The following is a 14,869-nucleotide window of genomic DNA, read 5'->3' on the forward strand; positions in this document are numbered from 1 at the left end:
CTCCCTTCAAGGCCCCTGAGCGGCCGGCCGGGCTCAGTGCAGCCCGCAGGCTCTGGCATGGGCCATCGGCAGGTGCCCAGCAGATTTCCAGAGCTGTTTTCCAGCCGGCAGCACCCCAGGCAGGACAGAGGACGCAGCATTTACATGGGCTCGGGAAACAGGGGACGCACCATGATCTGAGACTGAACGTGGGGATGTGCTGTGCCCTACCAAGCCAGGCTCCCCCCGTTCTGCCGTCTCCCCCATGCTCGGGGGGGCCCGGGAACATGCAGCCACTTACTTACCAAGCCCAACCCAAACTCAGATTCAGTGCTCACCCTTTCCTGTCGCAGAAATGGGAATCGCGCTTCAGGCTGCTTCAGCCGTGCTCACGTACTAGATCACTGCGGCCAGAGTGCGAGTGTTGCTGTGTATCTGGGTCCCACCCCTGAATTCACCCTGGTGCGTGCATTTCTGTAGTGCACAGGAGGAGGCAGAATGGAGGTCCTGGAGGAGAAGGAGGAAGAGGAGCAAAGAGAAGAAGAGCTGAAGGCTTTGGAGATCAGTGCTAAACTCCCGGACTTGGAGACGAAGCTGTCCATGGAGCAAATCTGCATCCCAAGTGATGTACCGTAAGTTACGTGTGTCTGTCAGCTACTGGGATGAGCAGAGATGGTCCCTTTGGGATCCACGGGGAGATTGCACACATGTGGATGGCACGTGTGGTCCCCTTGCACAAGGAGGGGAGTGAGCGAGTTTTGCGTGCCTGGTCAGTTTGTCCAAGAGTGGGCACGTGCGAGTAAGACGATAACTCACTTCATCGTACGTTCATTTACTGCTGTATCGTGACACTACATAAAGATCCCCTGAGCTTCTGGGTATATGTCAGCTTGCCATCACTCCAGAGAAGCTTGGCTATGTCAAAATCATGTCCTTGGATATGATCCCTGTTTTTTCCCTGGGAAACAGGGAGCCCCTGCCATGTTTTGATAGCAGGTCATCTTGCCTGAATTGCTCCCGGCTTATTACCTGTGTCTCTCTGCCTCCCCCTGTCCTGGAAGTGATTTTGACTGGAGCTCTATTGACACGTCCCAGTTACCGTCCTCGTACAAGACAAATTCCCTGAAGGAAAAGAAGCTACTGCACATCGCTGACCATTTCCTCCAGCAGTACGCTCACCTCTGCCCTGACCGCAAGCCGCTCTTCCTCCACCCGGTCAACGAGTGTGGCGTGGAGGTATGGGGTGGCGTGGGGCTGGGCCGCAGCGGAAGGGACACTCGGCTTCCATAGTGCCAAATGCTGGGGAAGGACAGCAGCCCTTCCTGCCCTCCCCCCTGGCCGAAGGGAATGGGAACCCGCTTGCTGTGCCCACAGCACCCCGAGCAGGCACACAGCACCCCGAGCAGGCACACAGCACCCCGGGAACACCCTGGCTGTCCAAATCCACAAGTGCGTTGTACCATGCACATGGTGGTGGTGCCATGTAGGCTGCAGGCAGCTCGCAGCCCTGCAGCATGATGCTTAGGAAACAGGAAAGACCACAGAAACATAAAGGAAAGTAAAAGAAACACATGAAATAGATAAGGCTCGGGCTCAGTCACAGATATGGAGTCTGGATCCAGAGTTAGGTCTTATTCTGAACTTCGCAGAAGTTACAGGCAAGGAAGTAAATGTGGAAGTTTGTGGTCTGGTTTTGTTTGGGACTGGGTCCAAGCTGCACAACTGTTGCCTAGTTCTGGACCTGATGCTCCCCCAGGCATCTGGAATTGCTACTTTGGACCAGCTTTCCCCAACGTTTATTATATCATTAACATACAAGGCAAAAAATGCTGGAGGACATAAAAGCTGGAAAGGGCAGTAGCTATTTGTCTTGCTTGAAAGCTAAGAGAAGAACTGGCTCGCATCTGTAGTGCGTCTGAGATGAGCTTGAAGTTTTAGCCACAGACAAGCAGGCAGCCTCTCAACCTCATGCAATTTCCATCTCGGAACAGGTGAGGGGGGTTACTGACGCTGTTGGTATGCTCTAGGGAGGTCCTGAATGAGAGCTGCAACATCCAGGGGTGGTCTGAAGATGGCTTTTGACAGGAGACTCTGCCAGGCGTCTGTTGGCTAACCGAAGTCCTCTTGTTGCCCTACAGAAGTTTGTGAGCACAACGGTGAGGCCAACCCTGCTGCCTTATACAGAGCTGTACCACTGGGATGGCTGTGCCAGCTTTGTCTCTGATTACCTCACTGTGGAGCCCCTCAAGTCCCCTATCACACCGGTAAGAAAGGGGCTGCAGTCCCATCAGAAACAGCCCCGTAGTGGAGGTGACAGAAGGGCTGCTCAGCAGGACACAACGTGGAAACCCCAGTGGCTGGGATTACAAAGGTCTTTGACCCCTCCATCATCCCCTCATTACTTAGGCAACCCCCCGATTTTCCCAGGCCCTGTGCGCTCTGTTTGGATCTGTAATCCCAGTACAGGTACAGTGTTGTACCTGTCAAGCAATTAAGCACCATTTCTACAAAATTGGGCCTGACCCTGCTCTCAGTCACCCCAGATGACCAGCTGGTCTGCTGTGGGTTGCAATGGCTGACAAGCTTCCCCTCCAAAGACCAAGACACCTCCTGCCCATCTCTCCCTGTGGTTAAATGTCACCAGATTTGGGGTCAGAATTTCCCCAGATCGCTTTGGAGGGGACTTTTGGGGTCTGTGGCTTATATGGGAATTTTATATAAGAGATTCCCTATGGGTGCAGAGCCCAGGGATATGGGCAATGCCCTCTCTCTCTCCTGCTCTCTGCCTGGTGCGTGTTTCAGCTTCACAAGAGCACTGTGAACACGCATCTCTCTTTTTTCCAGCCCAGTTCACTCTATTCCCCAACCACCATCCTGAAATACCAGCGAGGGAACTGCTTTGACTTCAGCGTGCTGCTGTGCTCCATGCTGATCGGGGCCGGGTATGATGCTTACTGTGTGCACGGATATGCCACCCGCGAGATATGCACCCTGGACGAGACTCTGGAGCTGTGCCCACTGCTCAGGAAGCCACAGGAGGTGAGATGTGCAGTGAGCAGGCAGGGAGGAGCCCAGCATGCATGCTCAGCCTGTTCATTTCCAGTGAGGTCCGGAGTCGAGCTAGGGGGAACAGCTTCAGGTCCACACTGGGTTTCAGGCTGTACCAAGAAGGGACATCACCAAAGGGATCTTTTGAGTGATTTTCCACAGTTCCTTAAGAGGCCTCTTTGGCTTCACTGCATTCCTGCTCACCAGGTCCAATACTACAAACTGCCAAGGGTTGGGAACTGGGAGGTACCTGTAAGCCATACATTTTCTCCCTTCTCCTGATCTCTGCTGGGTTTCACAGCAACACCCTGCTTTTGTGGAGGCAGGTACCAAAAGAGGGGATGAAGAAGTCGTCCAACAAGTATAGAGTTAAGCCCCCACCAGACCTGCACAGCAAGTTTGAGCTTCAGCAGGAGGCCAAGAAGAAGGCAGAAACTGAAGCTGCTCAAAAGAACAAGGAAAGAGAACAGGAGAAGGTCATGGTGAGTTAGCAAGGTCCACCTCACTGTAAACTCCAGGAGCAAGAGCTGAGACACAGGTAATGGCTGACCAAAGAAAGGAGCTCACCACCCTCTGCCGTGAAGTGTGACACAACCCTGACCATGGCCATGAGCACTTGGCCCCTGGGAGCACAGTGTGTGCTGGCACAGGAATATGTACTGGATATGTACTACGTCACTCTTCTGAAGAGTGTTAGTGGCCTGGAGATCTTTAGAAGTGGGCAGAGGAGAGAATAAGATTGCCATTGGGTTGGACTAAAGTGGCAATAAAATGGCAATAATTACTGCTCTGTCCTCTCCGCTACAGGAACTGGAAAAGCCCAGGCGTGACCCTTTGTATGGCTTACGGGTGCACGCATGGGTTTTGGTTCTGTCTGGGAAGAGGGCGGTTCCCGAGACCTTCTTCATCAACCCCTTCACGGGAAACAGCCACAGCACCATGGATGAGCACTTCCTTGGGATCGAGAGCGTCTGGAACCACAGGAACTACTGGGTGAACATGCAGGACTGCTGGAACGGCTGCAAGGTAATGAGCCCTTAAGCACCCTGTGCCTGGGAGGGACAGCTGGGCCAACCTGAGTCCTGGGGAAGTCCAAGATCAGAGGTCACCCCAGTTTCCACTTAACCATTCCCTGTGTTGGCTCTGGTCATTTTGCCCTGATTACGTAGACTTTGGAACTACTCCAGGACATCCCAGACCCTGAGCTAGAAAATACTTATCACACCTATTAAACCCCTACAGCGCTAGAATATCAGCTTTTAAGGCTGGCTGGACACTTGTTCTCTCAAACAACAGCTTTTAAGGCAGAGGATGTTTTGAGCCTGTCAGGCATGGCTCAAGGCAGGAAAGATCTTGATGAGGCTCTTCCCACACCTCAGCTACTCCCCAGCTGATACAAAGTCTGTGAGGCGAGGGTCTGAGTTAGAGCAACTTTAGGCCTGTGTGGATGACCTTGGGGCCATGCATGCCCCGAGGAGGGAGGCAGAAGGATTTCCAGCAACTTCCTCTCATCTGTGGCAGAGGCACCACGAGGAAAGGGGTCTGTAGCTCTCTAGGCACAGGGGCAGGCTTTGGGGTCCCGCCAGCCAGCCAAGGGTCTGAAGAGCCCACCTCACTGAGATCCAGGGTCTGTCTAGAATCCTTTAACTCTCTGACATCCAGCCAGGTCCAGAGCACCGCAGACGTGCAGGGGCAGCATTCAGTTTAGTGTCAGGCCCTTGAGACTGCCCTGTAGTTAAGTGGGTTTCTTCTGTATGGCCTAGGATCTCATCTTTGACTTGGGTGACGCTATCCGCTGGGAAATTATGCTTTCGGGGAGCAACAAGCCTCTTCAGCTGCTCCCAGATGCTGAGGAGGAAAAGGAGTTATCTGACAGGGACATGGATGACATGGTGAGTGACCCAAATGATGGCTCTCGTGCAGTGGGGATGCTGTATCGAACTGGTGTGTTCGTAGGCCCGCGTATGTCTGCCTGCCTGCTGCCCCCTCCAGGTCAGATCACTGTTGCTCTAGCTACGTTTTGGTTGGCACTTTAGATTCCTTCTCAGTCTTGAATAGTTCTGATGCTTTTTGAAGCAGGACCCCAAGTGGTACTTCTGGCGTCCTAAGTGGCTCGGGACCTCTGTAGGCCTCCAGTGCATTGACCTTTGGGATGAAATAATTTAAAAAAATAAAATCCAAACTGAAATTTTTCTGGACACTCTTTCTCTGCTGGTCAGCACCCTGCTTTCCTGGCTGCTAGGTGGAGTTGCCAGCCAGATGTAGAAATAATGTATGTACTCTAACATACCAAAAAATGCTGTGTACTGGAAGCAAAAAATGGTATGTTGTCCTGGTGGGAGAACACAGCATGATAAAGCAGGCATGGCACCAGCACAGCAGGACGGAGGAACGCCAATAACAGTACGTTCCCTCCTGTTATCTACCCTCCTCAGCCTGTGCCCATAACTGGGGAGCAAAGCACCCTCCATGGTCTACATAAAACAAGCTGGTCATTAGTTTGAATGACGATTGTCACAGTCATCCCCTATCCAGCATGAGCGTTAGCCAGAAGAAGATCATTTCATCAGGCTTGAGTAGGGGTGTGCTAGTGAGAGTGTGGGGGTGCAGTAAAGCTCTCCTTCCACGTAAACTGCAGTGTGCTGCTTGCCTCTGTCCTCAGGCTGTGTGTGACCGACACAGCTCTCGTAACTGTGCCACCGTGTTCCCCAGGACCAGCACAGCCTCGCACGAGCCGAGCTCTGATCACTGCACTGCATTCTCTAGAACCAAAATGCCTCCTGGTACAGTAAGAGAAGCTGCCAAAAATGCAAAACTCTGCTTCTGTTTCAGCAGGAAAAGGAGGAAGACATGAGTTTTGACATGCCACCATCATGGGTAGCCCCAATTCAGATATCTCCCAGAGGTATGTATTCTTCCTTTGCCTTTTGCTTGCCCCCCAGCTAACCTCTCTCCCTCCCCCCCCCGCCCCGTGTTTTCCTGCCAGCTGAATGATTTTGCCTGGGATGCACTTTCTGTTACCACTACGCACAAGGTACTGCCCCTGCATTATCAAATATCTGCTTTGGGAGAGAAAAGAGTTATTATGCTATTATAGCATTAAAGCACAACAGGCAGGGCCTGAACAGCTTTACTGGCAGCTGAACACAATCAGTAAATGCATGGTTTCCCTTAGACCATGGTTTTCTCCCTTTCGAATTCTTTTTCCTTGCGCTGAGTACAAGGGAGTAATTTTTTCTGATACCTCTCTTGCTCACTGCAGAGTTTGAGACCCGCTGTTCCCAGGGGAGGAAGGTGATCCTGTACAGGAAAGCAAAACTGGAGAAATGGGCACCATACCTGAATGGAAATGGGCTGGTGAAACGCCTCACCATCTACGCAGACTTAGACTGTAAGAGGGACGAGTGAACACACTCAACGCACTGAGCAAACACAGCCTGGGGTGTGCTGATGGGAAGGGGGAGATGGTCCCCTTCCTGCCAGAGTCTCTTGTGCTTTCTCATCCTCCTTTCACATTTGTGGGGGACTTACCTACCACATCTTCAAACGCTTCATCACGCTCGCTGTCTGTCGAGCCCCAGAACTTTCCAGCATTGCTAGGGGTTCCTGCGAGAGTTTGAATCTGTTTACACCCCAGTGGTGAGGCTGTTCGGTGTCGCAGGTCAGCTGCTTGGATTTTCAGTCTTCAGAGAAATGGAAGGCTGGTTTGATTTGATCCAATAGTATCACTGTTCCTATTGGTGTTGACAGGAGCCATAGAAAGGGGCAGCTACTGACTGTGGATATTTCTGTGCTCCAAAGCATTATTCTTCAACAGCTGGTCCAAGAGACTGTGCAGATTCCTAACTGGACATACAGCGTCCTGTCCTCGGCACTCTTGGATAGTGTAATGCCCCTATCTCATTTCCCTTCACTCCTGACACTGTTATTAAGTATTTGGGATGGAATTTCCCTTGCCTAACCATAGCCATCCGCCATGCCACCTTCTCCCCCTGAGCTGATTCCTTTAGTTCTTGTTGATGGAGAGGAATAAACCCTCTTAAGGTGTAATTCATCTACTCAAATGTAGATTAGGATTCATCTACAAAGTGGCTATGCGATGTCTGCTTTGGCTGTATCAGGAGCACAGTGTGCTTGCACAGACACTGAGAGCTCATCAGATGAATCTTGCCACCTCCGACAGAGTGACATAAGGTTGTGAAACGCTTTGTCTCCTGCCAGGTACTGAAGTAGTGGAGGTGAGGGAGTGGTTCAAAAACCGAGAAGACATGTTGGATATGAGGGAAGTGAATAAACAAACACAGCTGACCACAGACTACTTCAGCCCAGGACACCTCCTCAATCTTAAAGGTAACCCAGCTCATCTGGGCAGCCACTGCAGCTGATGGGACTTCATGTGAATCCCTTCTAGCAGTGGCAGAAGCCCAAAGTTGGGGTGGCAGCAAACTTGTGGGATGAATGGCCGAGATAAATAACATGGTCTCCAGTGGAGAGCAGCGAATTGGGTTGTTGGCTTCCAGTCCTGGACAGTGCTCCCCCCCAGCATAACAGAAGAAAAATACATACCTATCACATATATAGGGTGATTTACCAGTAGAGGTGATAGGAGTAGAAACTTTCCTAACTTACTTAGGATTATGTTCAGTCTCTCTGTGTTGTGCAGCTGGGGGAGAGAAAGTCCTGCACCAGATCTGTTGCTAAAGCAGCATTTCACCCAAAGAGGCTGCGCCCATTCCTGGTTTGGGAAGAGCAGGGTCCAGGCTCCACTCACTACTGCCTTACTGTGTAAGGAAGGCAGCGGCCCTGCAAAGCTGTCCTGCTGTCCTTAGGCTGTGGCGTATTGGTACACAGCAGTGAGGAGATAACATTCCCTTCTTACGCTCTTATGTGCATTTGATTTATTGGCTGCTGAAGAAAATGAGGCTTCCTCTGGACACACTTGTGTTCACCATATTATGGTTGCTAACTCTGAAAACGTGTGCAATCTCTCTTACGTCCTTAGCTCACACCTATATGTCGCTGGAACCAGAGACTGAACATACGATGGAGTTTTACAATGAGGCGCGAGTCGATGGCCTCCAGAAACGTGTTGAAAATGCTAATGAGATGACAGAGTACTTCGTGGGGCGGGATGACTTCCTGCGTGTCCGGCACATGGAGTTTGGCAAAAGAGGAAAGAAAATACACTTGGCTGGCACCAGAACTGACATTAACTCCCAGCCTATAGTGGTACGGCCAAGGCAGGAACAGAAAAATATCTGTCACTGTGATATTTATACTATGCAAAACATACTGCCTAGGGCTTTAGGTTCATTTTCAGTGGGTGCAGCCAAGGCAAAACTGCAGATGAGACGTCCAAGCCTTGTTCAGCTGCTGTGTCTCACAGTTGCTTGCCTGACAGAGAGCTACAGTGTGACCAGTTGTCACGAACTGCATTGAGCAGCTAGAATGAAACTAGGAAACTAGGAAAATGTGTGTCAGAGGAAAGGAAAAAAGCTTGACTATGATTTTGGAATGAAATTTTCACAAGACTCAAAACTAGTCAAATGATTTCACGTTCTGACCCCAAACTAATAACGTTTTAGGTTCCTGATGAAGTATCCCATCGCTATGATTGCAAGCAGGTAATCTACCTCTTCCTCTAGTCAGGTCTGATTTGGAGAACAGAAGAGGGAGGAAATCTGACATCTGGCAGCATGGCTCAGACACTTCACCTGCCAAGACAGAGCCATGCAGTGGCCTGCCTTTGGACCAGCACCCAACATGCTCCTTTTCCTTCCCTATGTTGGGGAATGTGGGAAACTTTTTGTTGTGCTCCAAAATACCTTGCTTCCTGTGGTTGCCTCAGGCAGGGATGCATCCCAAACTCACTTTGAGCTTGGAGAGCATACTCAGCTTCACAAATAGGAGACTTCTCTATTGCTTTAAGCAGCTTTGTGCTTTTTTTCTCGGGCACAGGAAAGAACAGTAGGACCATGGGCCAAGAGATGCCATCGTAGTCCAGGCAGAAAAGCCCAATTTTTACCTTTTACCCAACTTTGCAAATCTTGCCAGTTTTCTGTGTTGTCTAACCTGCTTCCATCTCTTTCTTTTCACCCCTCATCAGCAAATCAAGGAGCGTTTCCACAGAAACCTAGAAAAGCCTGCTGATGAAGATGTAGCAGAACGTATCTTTCTGATCACAGAGGAGACAATCCATCTGACGTATCACCTCAAGGATAAATACATTACTGCCTCAAAGAAGGATTTCTTCAAAGCGTCAGAGAGGGATAGGAAAGGAAATGAAATCGTCATGACCCCAGAAATGTGCATCACATACCAGGTATGGAGAAAAACTACTTATATCTTGAAGTTTTTCTAGATCACAAGACACAAAGGGAAGGTGAAATGTCAGTGGAAGAACTACAAGCATGACATACTCCATGCTGCCCCTCTGCTCCGTCTGCACACCTCCCTCACAGACAGCCTCTAGGCTGACAACACAAATGCCCCTGGGGATGCATTACCATGCTGGAAGTGACTGGGCACGCAGGACATAGTGTAGCGTGAAAGGCTTGCTCTAGCCATGCCTGAGGCCATCTTCCCAGACTTGGTCATCAGGCAATGTAGACACAGCCATTGGGAACTTGCAAGATGCTGGTTCAGCAGCTGTTAGGCTCAGTTCTGCAGATTCATGGCAGGGAAGCTGAAATTTCCTCTGCCGTTCTCTCTTGAAGAAGAGACTACAGCAGAGAAGCAGAAGCAGACATCCTGGGTTCTAGCTTCAATTCTGCCATGGACTTCTTGGGTCACATCATTGCTTAAATCTCCCAGAGTTTACCCTGCAGATGCAGAGCAAGATGCTGAGGCTTAATGCATTGCTGATAGATAGATAGCCTTAAATAAAAGATACTATAAAAAAAGTGGAGTGCCGTCATTAAGCCAAATTCTCTCATTTGGGGTGGGGGGGTCATTCCACTAACGTTATTGATGGGAGTCTGTAACCAGGGGCAGGAGTCTGCCAGTAAATTCTGCAGTGATGCTGCACAATTACACTTAGGAAAATCAAAGAGAGATTGCAAATACAGGATTTTTTAGCGTTATGCACGTTTTCTTAAAGTTTCTATCTCCCATTGGGCAGAATACACAGAACGCATCTGCTGTAATGCCATCCTTTCATCTCTAACCCTGCACAACCGGTTCTAACCAATAACAGCAGCATCAGCAAAGTGCAAGATGTGCCATCTGGCTCCCGTTACTGATAGACTCAAAATCGAAACGAAGTCTAATAAGTTGTTGACCATGGGTTAGATGTTTCAATGGTGGAAATCAGTGTCACTGTACTGACTATAGCAGAATTGTGCCAATTTCTGTTAGCAGAGTACCTGGTCCCGTGCACCCAGAGAGCGCTACTGTCTTTCACTAGCTTATCTGCTTCCAGGCGGGGTCCTCTGAGAAAGAGAAGAAGCTGCTCCACCTGTACAAATTGTTGCAGGAGCTAACAGAGGAAGAGAAGCGGCTGAAGCAACAAGTCCGGCAATCTGAAGCAGAGGTAACAGGGAGGTGTCCGCACTGTTGTCAAAGTTGGTCAGGCATGGAAATGGTTTTGGCTGACTGGTTGCCAAAGCATCCTCAGCATAAACTGTGACAAAAATAAAACTTTGGTGTCACAAAGCTGGTCTCCATGCTGAATTATCAAGCTTGCAACCCAGTCATTGTTCAGTAAAGACGTGGCTTTAATATATTTATGGAGAGGCACACACTTTCCAGCTCCTGCTCTTACTCTTCATTCTCTGGGAGGAAGACAGGTTCAGAGGACAAATGACAGCATATGAGTTGGGGCACCTAGAAACATATCTGCCTTTTGCCTGGGAATGAGACCTAAAAGAAAAGATATTGTATGTAATGTTGTATATCTAGTTGCTAGGCATTTCCAGGAAGTCTTCAAAATACTGAAGTGACTTTTTGTGGGAGCAACTGTAGAGAAATACTTCATAAAATACATTGCTTGTACTGCTAATCACACTGTGACCGGTGTAACGAATCCATGTTCTTAGAAGTCTTTGTAATTACTTCATGATAAATACCACCATTCTAGCAGATGGAGGCAAAGCTATTGGATTTATTTCTTTTTTAAATGTTTTTGTGAGGAAGAGGAGGAGAGCTGGAGAGGGAATGCTCAACTATATTAGCACAGAATACTAGGAATAATTAAGAACAAGATGGCAAAATTCCCTTTTTTTCCCAGAAATCTGAAGCTAGTTCACTGTGACCTCATGAACTACCTTGCCAAATTTCTCAGTCTTGATGTATTAACAGGCAAAATATTCACATTGCTTGTGCTGTATATCCTGTTAAGACAAAGAAATAAGCCAAAGCTATCAGTGCAATTTCAAAAGTAGTGGCAAGACTGTGACTCCAGAAGAGCTTTCTTAACAGATAATAATTGTGTCCAAGAATTTCATGCAGAGCAGCAATCTAAAAATAAGACCACTATCGGCTTGATCTGACAGCAGGATATGAACATATTTGTATAGATCTTCTATATTTAACCTTATGCTACAGTTCTTGTATGCAGCATCTGCTCTGTTAGCAGGTCAAGCATGTAAAAGTACTGTCATTTGGTAGGAAAGCTGAGGGGTCTTTCTTCTGATTTTTTGGAAGGTGTTAAATATTTTGAAGATCCGTGAGAATGAAGAAACTGCCGTTAAATTGTCAGTTTCAATTTATAATAGAGAGAGGAATGAAAAGAGAAGACAACAGAATGAAGCCATGGTAGGTAGACTTCATTAGTCCCAGTATTTATTACATATACACAAAGAAATCCAGAGTAAGCTTTTTCTGTCTGAGGAATTATCTCTGAAGAGCTTTTAGTATCGTTAAAATATACTGGGCCAAATCCCTAGCAGGTGTAAGTCAGCACAGCTTCAATTGACTTGCATGAAAATATAACATGATCATGCTATGACCTTCTGACTTTCTGGAAAAACTTGCATCACCGAGAAAGATTATTGTTTTATTTTGTTTAGTTAATAAAGAAAATTATCAAGGATTAGTTGATAATAGGGATTATGGGGGGAGTATGATAATGGATTCCAAGCTGCATCTTTCTAGCCAGGGCTCATTTTGTTAGGCAAATACACACTACTTTGTGTGATACGAGTCAGCTGTTTTCTTGGTTTTCATTATTACTTGCAAAGCCAATTCTGTTCCACCATCTCTGTTGAGGAATTAATACCTTATGCATGTTATGGACAAATACAAAAAGATTCAAGAATAATTACTTGCAATTTTTCAAGATCTCTAAGATGCTTCTTGTGAATGTTTTTTAGACTGAGCTTTCCTGAATAGAGATTATAAAAGGTGATATTAGGTTTTACGATGCCAAACTTCTGGCGTGAAACACAAGCAGGGGCAAAGATGCAAGAACCAGCTACTTGCCAGCCTACAAGCTGCTGTCGCTCAAAATACCCTGTCCTCACCTCTTTCTGTCCAAATACAAATGCATTTTGTAGAGCCCTCCTTGTACCTCAGTGGATAACGTGTTTTGTGTAAGAGACGTCTCTACAATCAAGGAAATTAGGAGAAATGTTAAAAAGGACGGTAGAAAATAAACTACAGAATAAAAACTGCATTGGAAAAGGGTTGGTATGCAAAGCTAATACAAAGCAGTAGTTTTGATCAAACTGTAGGAAAAAGAAACGTTATTTCCTCCTGGGGGAGGGGGGGAGGAGGATTTTGGCCTTTGCTTTTATTTTGCCTTATCACAGGGTGTTTGGGGAAACAGGTAAATGGGACCATGACTCTTTCTGTCCTTTCCCCTCCAGAAGAACGCAATGGAGGATGAGCTCCCAGGACAAGAGGAACAGGATCTGGATTACCTGGCACCTTTTCTTATTCAAATTGGCTACAGAGAGAAAATGACCAAGGGGCAGGCCCTGCGCGTCAGAGATAACTGCCTGACTGATTTTAAGCGTCGACTCATTGATAAAGCCAATATCATCCAGGCCCGCTTTGAAAAGGTATTGCCAGCCTCGCTCCAGGATGTGTTGTTACTGGAGTCTCTTCTGTACTGGCAGGAGGCTAACACATATCTCATTGTGACAGCAGGCGAGAAACAAACCTTTGATTACTTTGAGACCCATAAACATGCCTTTTTTTTTTTTTTTTGTCGTTAGCATGTGAAATCAAAGAACAAAATAGCTCCAGGGTGAAATTTAGTCCCTATCTCAATCAGAGCTGACTTGGTTCTCCAGTGCTTCTTGACTATAGTGAGGCAACGCATTCAGGTTTTGCTGCCTCTCGCTGTTCCATGTTTTTTTTGATTCCCCATGTTTTCTTGTTCTGTGAGACCTCATCTCAAACTTACTGCCTCCCATAAAAATAAACCAGCTCTGATTTGTGGTTTCCTTCATCTCGGCTCCCTGAACTTTGAGTTCCACTCTTGTGTGCCTTTGCTCCTCTCTCTCCTCTCTATTACCCTGACTTCTGGTTGCTTGCTCCCCCAACAGGCGGTGGAAGAGCTGCAGAAGAAGGACCAGTGGTTTCAGGAAAAGAAGAATCAGCTCAGTGCAGAGGAGGAGGATGACTTCCTCGCCCGTTACTCTGAAACCATGTTCCATATCCACATTCTAGCGCTGAGGCTCAACAGGTATTGGGAATGACTGCCAGAGTACAGTGCCCAGGGGAGGTCTACAAGTCAGCCCCCCAGGAACTCAGCACTGAAGCTATTCTGTAAAATACTCTACTCGATGTCCCGCTGCAGTTTTCCTCCGATATCCCCCTTCTCGTTCTAGGGAAAAGCAGACAGCACCACAGAAATACCTTGCTCTTGAAGAGAAGCTGCGCAAGGATCCTCGCCTAGCTGAGCACCTCGGTCATGCCCGATTTCTTTATTCCTTCACACCAGACACTGGAAATCAGTGCTGAAGCCTGTTGGAAGCAGCCTGGGAAAAAAGGTGGAAAGGTTTTCCTACTTGCCTGCAGTAAATCTTTCATTATCATCGGATTCATGGAGATTTTAATGAACTTGTAGCATTCCACTGTCTTTCTTTTCCCTCGTTTATTTTAAGGCCCATCTGCAATTACATCAATTGTCTTCTCATGTAATTCTATTAAGTTTGAGACTGAAGTCTGAATGAGACCTCAGCTTTAAGGTCTGCTTCAGAAGTTGCTACAAATTATGCACGCTGTATTGCGGGGCTTTTCTTCCCCAAACCTGCTCCCTAGCTGCTGACATCAGGAGCAGGATTATTTGGGAATACTGGTTCTTTCCAACATAATATTTTAACAAATTTATAATTTGGTTTTATAAGTAGCACAAGCAAAGATTTTGAACTTGTGAGTTCACAACAAATTAAAAATTCTTTGACCTCATTTAGAGCTATCTATTAACTACGAAACCCAGCAAAGACTAATACTCAAATTGACAAACTTTGGATTTTAACATCTTTATTTTTCTCTTTGAATGTCTCCATCACCATTCACAAGTATTGGCAGACAGGGTAAAAAGTCAAGAGAAATCCAAAAAGCATTCCAAATCCAAGAAATTTTAGGTAATCCAAGTGTTTTGCTTAATCATTCACCGAGATCCACAAATGGAAGTCAGTATGTGTGTGCCATGTATTGGTATTTATGTAAGTCCCTGAACCTGCTAGGAAACAATTTCTGATGTCATCTATAGTACATTAGGCACCGTGGACACCTACAAGTGATTCTACCTACAGTTCCCAACAGCTGCAGTCTTCAAGGAACAACCTCTAATGATCACCTTCAACAAAGACTATACTGATTGCAGCTGGGGGAAGGCAGAAACTTGTTTTGCTGTAATACAGCAGAATAAGGGACATTACACCTGAAATAC

The 14,869-nt window shown here is 47.4% G+C and overlaps 1 protein-coding gene across 1 annotated transcript; it reads left to right on the forward strand.

The window, feature by feature from the left end:
* The first annotated feature begins 338 nt into the window (after positions 1-338).
* Positions 339-14,364, forward strand: DRC7 (dynein regulatory complex subunit 7). The gene is made up of 17 exons (XM_076349596.1): positions 339-611; positions 1,041-1,215; positions 2,118-2,243; positions 2,824-3,018; positions 3,354-3,509; positions 3,835-4,053; positions 4,791-4,919; positions 5,860-5,932; positions 6,290-6,418; positions 7,249-7,377; positions 8,030-8,256; positions 9,134-9,349; positions 10,448-10,558; positions 11,671-11,781; positions 12,834-13,028; positions 13,518-13,657; positions 13,803-14,364. Exons 1-17 carry the CDS (start codon positions 478-480, stop codon positions 13,933-13,935), a joined length of 2,598 nt encoding a protein of 865 aa, XP_076205711.1. The 5' UTR covers positions 339-477; the 3' UTR covers positions 13,936-14,364.
* The last annotated feature ends 505 nt before the right edge of the window (positions 14,365-14,869 follow it).

This window comes from Aptenodytes patagonicus, chromosome 11, assembly GCF_965638725.1.
Source record: "Aptenodytes patagonicus chromosome 11, bAptPat1.pri.cur, whole genome shotgun sequence".
NCBI classification, from domain to species: Eukaryota; Metazoa; Chordata; class Aves; order Sphenisciformes; family Spheniscidae; genus Aptenodytes; species Aptenodytes patagonicus.

What these genes read in the sequence shown, in the direction of transcription:
- DRC7 (XM_076349596.1), top strand. Translation starts at nt 478, where the DNA reads ATGGAGGTCCTGGAGGAGAAGGAGGAAGAGGAGCAAAGAGAAGAAGAG. An exon ending in TGCATCCCAAGTGATGTACC is followed by an intron (nt 612 to 1,040) that starts GTAAGTTACGTG and finishes CTGTCCTGGAAG; the next exon opens with TGATTTTGACTGGAGCTCTA. An exon ending in GAGAACAGGAGAAGGTCATG is followed by an intron (nt 3,510 to 3,834) that starts GTGAGTTAGCAA and finishes TCTCCGCTACAG; the next exon opens with GAACTGGAAAAGCCCAGGCG.